This window comes from Momordica charantia (genome assembly GCF_013281855.1).
Source record: "Momordica charantia cultivar OHB3-1 chromosome 6 unlocalized genomic scaffold, Mcharantia_2.0 BLBB01000006.1, whole genome shotgun sequence".
In the NCBI taxonomy this organism is placed as follows: domain Eukaryota; kingdom Viridiplantae; phylum Streptophyta; class Magnoliopsida; order Cucurbitales; family Cucurbitaceae; genus Momordica; species Momordica charantia.
Window position 1 is genome coordinate 15,228,820 of NW_028275164.1, and position 8,013 is coordinate 15,236,832.

The 8,013-nt window shown below is 41.9% G+C and overlaps 2 protein-coding genes across 2 annotated transcripts; one reads left to right on the forward strand and one right to left on the reverse strand.

Moving 5' to 3' along the window:
• Window positions 1–791: 791 nt before the first annotated feature.
• Window positions 792–4,818, forward strand: LOC111019591 (uncharacterized). The gene is made up of 8 exons (XM_088125178.1): window positions 792–889; window positions 2,225–2,275; window positions 2,502–2,826; window positions 3,027–3,251; window positions 3,330–3,512; window positions 3,576–3,969; window positions 4,038–4,133; window positions 4,212–4,818. Exons 1-6 carry the CDS (start codon window positions 792–794, stop codon window positions 3,801–3,803), a joined length of 1,110 nt encoding a protein of 369 aa, XP_087981304.1. The 3' UTR covers window positions 3,804–3,969; window positions 4,038–4,133; window positions 4,212–4,818.
• A 1,149-nt stretch (window positions 4,819–5,967) lies between these two features.
• LOC148210765 (uncharacterized) lies at window positions 5,968–6,465 on the reverse strand. Its single transcript, XM_088125179.1, has one exon. The coding sequence runs from the start codon at window positions 6,463–6,465 to the stop codon at window positions 5,968–5,970; it is 498 nt and encodes a 165-aa protein (XP_087981305.1).
• Between the last annotated feature and the right edge of the window lie 1,548 nt (window positions 6,466–8,013).

The following is an 8,013-nucleotide window of genomic DNA, read 5'->3' on the forward strand; positions in this document are numbered from 1 at the left end:
ATGGTTCCCTCGCCTTCCCCATCAAACTCTGTTCAATAAATCAAGGTGATTTTTCCAACGTATGCAAAACTTGCATTTTGATGTCGTAAGTTTCCACTTTCTTTTAATTATTGAGTTTTTTTCTTCTGTCCTTCTATGTGAATTAGTAGTTAAGTTGTGTAATTAGAAAGTGTATGATTAGTGTATGATAGTAAAAAATTAGCAAGTTTCATTGTCGAGTTGAAGATGAATCAATAGTTTGAATTAAGACATATTTCAAAAAACATGGGGGTGGTACATGAGAGGAAGGGAACTCGTAGTAGGTTTTCAACTCTTATGCTAAGCATGAAGATGAATTGTCATTGGTCGATAATCTTTTTAACTGTTTGATTATAAGTGTTTGATTATGGGAAAATGACTCATATGATCCTCCCAGGTTTCTATTTGGCTCAAATAACCCTGCGTTCTAAAATTGTTTTCAATTACCTACTTTATTATTTTAATTAATTTTTAAAAATAAAATTACAGTTGTGCCCCTGAAGTAAAAAAAAACCAACTGTTGGCCTTTCCCCCTCTTTCTCTTCCATTTCGTTTTCCTTCGTCTTTTTCTTCTTCTCCTTTTCGATTCCCTCCATTCCCTTCAACATAGAAAGCTTCGATTGGACGTTCCATTTTGTTTTGAAAGTAGCGTGGATATTGAAGGTTCGATTTCGTTTTGTTTATTTCTTCTTTCGATTTCGTTTTGTTTATTTCTTCTTTCGATTTCGTTTTTTCCCGTCGATTTCATTTTAGATTTTTAGGGGTTTTAGTTTATGGCGAGTATTTGTACCAATTTCTGGTTGTTTGAGGTGTATGAGAGGTTGAAGATGACCATCGTTGTGGATTTGGTTGTGGATTTTTCGAATGAGAGGTATTCTCAGGGTTATTTCGTAGGAAGTGGATTAGGGCTTCGATTGTTTAGAATGTGGAGAATTCTTGGTTGGTTTCGAGCGAAGTGGGTTAGATTACCAAAGTTTTGGAGCGTGTTCTTAGGAATCTGAAGATTTCTCGGTTGTTTTCGGGCAAATTAGGTTAGGGATTTGAGAAATTAAGAATTTTCAGGGTATTTCGGGCGTGGTGGTTTGGATTTGGAGTTTTATTTATCGTTTGGAAAAAATCTCGGGGCATTTCGAGCGATCTAAATTGAAATGGTGGGGGTTGTAGGCTCTGGAAAAATTCTCGGGGCCCGTTCTCATCCGGGAAAGTCCACAAGAATTTTTACAGGATTAATGATTCTCGAGCGAAATGTTCGAGTTCATTAATACTGCTAAAATTCTTGTGCACGACTTCGCCCGAAAATTGCCCCGAGAAAGTTGACAGAATTAGTTTTTATTTTTTATTTTTTTGGGTTCGTTAAAGGTTTGGTTGGTTATTAGAATATATTTATATGTATGGTTTGTCATTTTCTCTGATCATAGGATTCTTTATTTCCTCATCTACAGGTTAATTCAAAATGGAAATGGTAGCTAAAATCCCTCCCTTATCCTATGCCTCCGCCAATTTGACATATTTGTCGCATCTAGCGAAGACTACCGCAGCCATTAAGAGTAAATTGACCCACCACAGCTTAGGATGTTTAGGAAAACTGTATTCGGCCACCTCATTGACTTAGACCTCGTATTTAACGGGTCATTGCTACACAACATCTTACTTAAGGAGATCGAGGATAGTACACCTGACACTATTAGCTTCAACCTGTTTGGGAGTAAGGCAATTTGAGTGAATGGAGTTCGACATTATTTCTGGCCTTAAGTATGATAGGAGTCCAGTTAGAAAAGACACATCTACCCACAGACTTAGGGCTCTTTACTTTAATGATAGTAACAACGTTCTTTTGAGTGAATTTGAGTAGATTTATATAGTCGCACAGTTCGATGATGACTTCGACGCGGTCAAGGTATTTATTGTTGACTTAGTAGAGTTAGTTCTGTTGGGGAGAGAGAGGACCCTAAAGTACGACTATACATTGCTGGGAATAGTCGATGATTGGGAAACGTGTTGCAACCACGACTGGGGCATGTTGTCCTTTGATAAGACTATATATAGTCTGAAGCGTGGCTCGATGAAGAGGTCGAAGGATGGCGGGTTCAGGGAATCGTACAGTCTCTACGGTTTCCTTTAGGCGTTCCAAGTATGAGCATAGATACTTGTTTATAGTTATCGTTCCTTTGAACTGGTCAATAACGTCCACCACTTATACTTACAGGTGTGAGCCTACGAGACTATATCTTCATTATCTGGGCGTGTGGCCAATAAGGTAAATTTGGACGCCGTGCCACGTATTCTTCGATGGAGGTACGACCATTCAACTGCATGGCATGTGCTGGACAGAGATATTTTCCGATCTGGCACAGTAAGTTAAATCTTGTTTATATCTATAACTTTCTTTGATTTCCATATTTATGCCGACACGTTCATTACCATTGCTGTAGGGAAGAACTCGATCAATAGAAGCAACGGATGCTGACATCATTCCTAAATAGGACGTTCGAACCACCCGAGCCCGAAGATGAGGATGAAGTCCCGTGCGAGAACGATGCTGTTGAACCATCAAGTGCACGTGTAGGACCAGAGAAGGATGACGGGGGACAAGGAGCGAACGTCGACGAAGGTGTCAGAGAAGACATCCATGAAGAGCCTAAGGAGAAGGAGGAGAATGGACGTGGTAAGAAGGTACACATGTCCAGTATGTGTATGAGAAAAGTTGAGAAACGTTTGAAGCGCATGGACAGGCACATGGACGACGGGTTCGGAAGTATTAAGGCTGAATTAGAATCCATCCGGAAATTCTTGCGGAGAATCGCTAAGGTAATAACAATTTTCGACTTATAATAACTACGATGTCGTTTTCGCATAGCGAGAAATAACTTGTCCTCCATTCTATAGGGTTCACCTGTCGACTGGAATGACATGAGAAGAGGCAGCAGCTGTGATGGTACTGGGCCAGTAGATGGTTCGAGTGATGCACCTAGTGGAAGACCTATTGATGGACCCACTAGCGGACCTAGTGGTGGACCGTCACTAGCACTGATGGTGGTGATGGTTCAACCGTCACTAGCACTGATGGTGGTCGAGGTGATGGTTCTAAGGGTGGTGATGGTTCTACACCATCTCCTAGGGACGGGGACGACACAGATGACATGATCATCGAGCCTCTCCATGTCAACGTGCACGGGACAGAGGAACATCAGTCCGGCCAAACGACTGGAGAAAAGGCTGAACCAGAACGTGAGGTATGTGTTCGTAATCCATAAGTTCAAATTTGATCGTAACCATGGTCTAACGAAGGTTACTGTGTCCTGTTTCAATAGCATCCACCTGCCTTGTCGCGCAAGGAAGACATGTGTACAGAGGACGTGCACAAGGAGCGTATGGAGACCGGTCTACATGCACGTTGTGAGGTTGCCCCTCTCGAGGAGACTCCTGTTCAAAGCAAACCGGTGTACCATATTATGATCGATTCGCATCCGTTAGAGTCATCTATGGACGACGAGGTATTTATTTTTGACCTTTCACCTCTAAACACAAGATTTTATTTGCTAACATAATTTATCCAGGACGAATACACCGAGGATTTCACGGACTCTGATGAGGAAGGGTCGGGAGAAGCAAAATCTCAGAATGCTAAGGATACTCGACGTCGCATCCGGACCTGGGTAAGGTACGTGGGCTGTCGCAGACCGTTGAACGCCAGAAACCTTGACGGGGGTCTCGGAAGAGGAAGCTCCCATGGAAGCTTTGGGGGTCGTTCAATGTCATGGTGGATGGGAAACGGAAGAAGGTAATGTCATATGACCCACTAGTCCACGTCCCCCCCGAACAAGTCCAGAAGTTTCATGTTTGGATGGCGAACCCTAAGACCGATCGTGCCACTCGCAAATCATGTTACGGTGATCGGGGAAAGCATGGTTTCGTGACCTTATCACCCCAGGCAAGTGGATGATGAGTGAGGTACGGATTAGAAACCCTAAATATGTTTTGTACTGTTATTTTTTTTCTAACAACAATAACTTATATAGGTCATTGATTCGTTGGTCATGTTCACGCCAAACAAACTCGAGCAACGGTAGGACTTGTGTTGCCGAAGATTCACCACCGGTGACATCGTCCTTGCGGTACGTAATATATATATATCTCATACGCTGACCGTACGTACAAATTCATGTGCTAACAAAATTCTTTCTTCGTTGCAGAACTTTCTTCAACGAACAGACGGACTATATCAACGCATGACGGCCCCGAACGCAGTACCTGCGGGAGTTGCAGCGGAATACGATTGGGCTGGCAAGTGTAAGACAATCCTGAGCTACATGGACGGGACGTACACCGACTATCAGACACGATGGCTTGATCTGGATGCTGTTTACCTACCATACAACTTCGGTGGCAACCATTGGATTATGCTACACATCGATCTGCAAGAGGGTGAGATCATTGTGTGGGATTCAATGAGGTCGATGACATCTTTTCCAGCTCTAGAGTCAGAGTTGAGGTCGATGACGCGTTCGTCAGGTACTGGCCGACACTACTGGATACACCATGGCGCGTTCGTCAGGTAACGTCCGCGCCCTAATAGAGCGGATCCGATGACTGCGGGATGTTTTGCGTTAAATACTTTGAGTATGATGTAACATGGTCAAATATGGCCAGCTTAACTCAGGACAAGATTAGTTTCTTTAGGGAGAAATTAGCCATTGAAAGGTGGGCGAACTGATCTATATTTTGAATCCAATTCGCTTATTAGTACTATGACATCATTTTATTACCTAGCTCTTACAAACTAACCAATTTGATACAAAAAATGAACCAATTGTGCAAGCCAATTTTGCAATCCAACAATACAACATCGACTATTCATATTCCGCCAAAAAATAGCTAGTATGGAAAGCACTGGAATATTTCACGAGCAAAATCATGCTATTCACGGGCGAGAAATATTTCAGTCAGTGCAAGTGAAGTATCTGAAATATTTCTCGGGCGAGAATATGACCATCTCGCCCGAAAACTTTTTCATAGACTTAGAAGCAGTTCTCTAGACTATTTCACGGGCGAGAATATCAACATCCCGCTCAAGAATTGCATTCATGGCCTCTTGAAATCGTTTAAGTAAGGTAAAATTTTATCAACATTTCGCCCAAATATATGATGATCGATTTCCAGTACACAAAAAAGAAAGTACATGGATATAAGTAAATAATACATCGAACTAAGACTTTGTTGTTCGTAATGGTTGGCGGCAAGTTTTCTTATTGTAACCTTGAATTCCACACCTGTTGCATTTATGTATTTGTTGAGGCTCGCCTACTGAAGGTACCCATACTGTTTGTCGTCTTCCAACTCTCGCAACGAACTTCGGAGGCTCGATGGTGTACTCAACAAAGTCGAGGCCAGTCCTCCTCATCATCCAATGGGTAGATTGGTTCGGCGTACGCGTTAAGAAGCGTTTCTAATTTATACTTGGGCGAACACAGTGTGTATATACTAACATTACGATGCATGACGGCAGTGACAGCGTGGGAGCACGGGATCTCGTAGTAGTCAAACTGATTACATGTACAACTCTTACTGTTTAGGTTGAAATGCACTTTACCGCTAATATCGTGTATCTCGTACTCGTAATTATCAATCGGTCTAATCGTATGTCGTCAGGCCTGCTCCACTGCACCTTTAACAATCTCCTCAACATAATCACAATCATGGTAGAAGAGCCCTAAAATGTTTTAATAGTGCAGTGACAGGCAAATATCGTGCGTCTACTAGAACTGCATTCATGGACTTTGCAATGTTAGTTGTCATCTGATTGTACCTCAACCGAAGTTGATACGCGCGTGACCATTTATCGAACCTGAGTTCCTCCAAGTACTTTCGCACTTTTGGGAATCCTGCAAGCTAATTCCAATAATACCTGAATGTAGACTTCTTGAATGCCTTAGCTGCTAGGCGGTATAGTCATTCCACGTCTTCACTCCTAATCTTGAACTTATCATTCAAGTTCATCTGCACGTGATGCATGCAACTAACGTTTTCAGCAGTGTGGAAGACAGAAGTTACATAGTTATTAATGATTCGATGCCGGTCAGACACGAACACCAATCCTTCAACGTCTCCAATACAACTCTTCACTCGTTCCAAGAACCAAGTCCTTGAGTCGTTTGTTTCCTTGTCTACGATTCCAAATGCAAGTGGATATATCTGATTATTACCAATAATAGAGGAGGCTATTAATATTACACCTTTATATTTTCCCTTCAGATGTGCACCGTCGATAACAAGTACGGCGCGAATGCAACTTCTAAACCCTCGGATTGAGCAGCCTAGGGCCATGAATGCATATTGAAAATATTTATCGTTCTCCAATTTCAATGAAAATACCGTGCCCAGGTTCACCAATTTCAATGCCTCACCATATTTACGCAAAAGAGTGTACAACTTCTTCGGCGATCCCATTAGTAGTTCCAAAGCCCTCTCTCTCGCACGCCACGCCTTTTCATATGGGATGTTAATACCGTAATTTTTCCGTATGTCGTTAACAATATCCTTCGGTCTATAACGACGACTTGATTCTCAAATGTGGACTTTATAATCTGACCCACCACACGACTTTGAGCTTGCCGGTGGTAATGTTTCATTACCTCACGAGTGCAACTGTGCACCTCATAGAATGTAGAGATAAGAAAAGTATCCGAACATTTAATTTTCCTTGAACGTAGGCTCCATTTGCACCCATCCTTGGTGCATCAGACAGTGTACAAACTTTTTGTTGACTTCTTTACGCGATATTCAAAATTAATCTTCATTGCGTACACCGAGAGTTTGAACTGCAAATATTTTTTCGATTGAAAAGTACTCCCTACCGCAATGTCCTCCATTGACGAACAAACTTCGTCACCTGTCCTAATAATTTCCATTGAGCAAGAAGCTTGATCGGTTGCACACGGTACATTCATATTGACCATATGCACTTCGGTCGAGGAGTCCGTTGATGGACCGGCTACATCCACTGGGTCTACTTCCTCCTCGTTGTCAAAATCAACATCATCATCGAATTCAGAATTGTGATTGTCATCATCCTAGGCCTCGAACTCCTACTCCACGTCGTTTTCATCGTTATCGACCCCTTGACCGCAATAGTTTGTTTCGTCACCCATGTTACATGGGATTACATTGTCCGTTAGCGGCGTCATTGATGGGACAAAACATGATGTGCTCGGGAGCGTGGAATCAAAAGGAAGCGATGGCGCATAATACGGAACGATCTGCCTTAACTAGTGGGGAAATGATTGGAATGCTTCTGCTTCTGGAATGTTACGATTCATTGAACTACTTCCACAGACTTGTATTTCCTTCGGTACGACAGATACATATAATGGGACTTCAGAGGGATGTGGAGGGCCTCTTAAAAAAAATCTAAAGCTATGGTCATCAAAGATGTAATACTTCGAAACCTGGTATTGCAGATTGAACTTATATACACAATGTATCAAGATTTTGTACCAGTCCGGATCTATTCGGGTAAGGCTAAACATAGCACTAAGGAGCTCCTCATAAGTTATACAGTCGTCCACATCCAAACCTCCCATAATTCCACCTTCATATATAAATTGTGTTTCATTCCAACTACCACCATAGCTAACAAATAGGCGAGGCATCCTGCATGTGAAAAGAAAAGCATTCAAAATTCAAAATTAGAAATTTTCGAAATTCTCGGGCGGAAGTTATTGTTTTTCGGGCGAGAATTCATGCCCCGAATACAATATGATTCTCGCCCGAACCTCATCTTTCTCGACCGTGAATAACTCTAACTTCGCCTGAGAATCATGGAAAAATATAGACAGTACATGCCCCAAACATGTCATTCTCAAAGGTAGAATAAAAACAACAAAAACGCATTCAAACGTTTCAAAATAAACAAAAAACAAAAGGGCAGACATATAAATGTGCGACTTCCGAGACAAAAAAGACGAAAAAAGACCATTCTTTGTAAAGGACATTTCA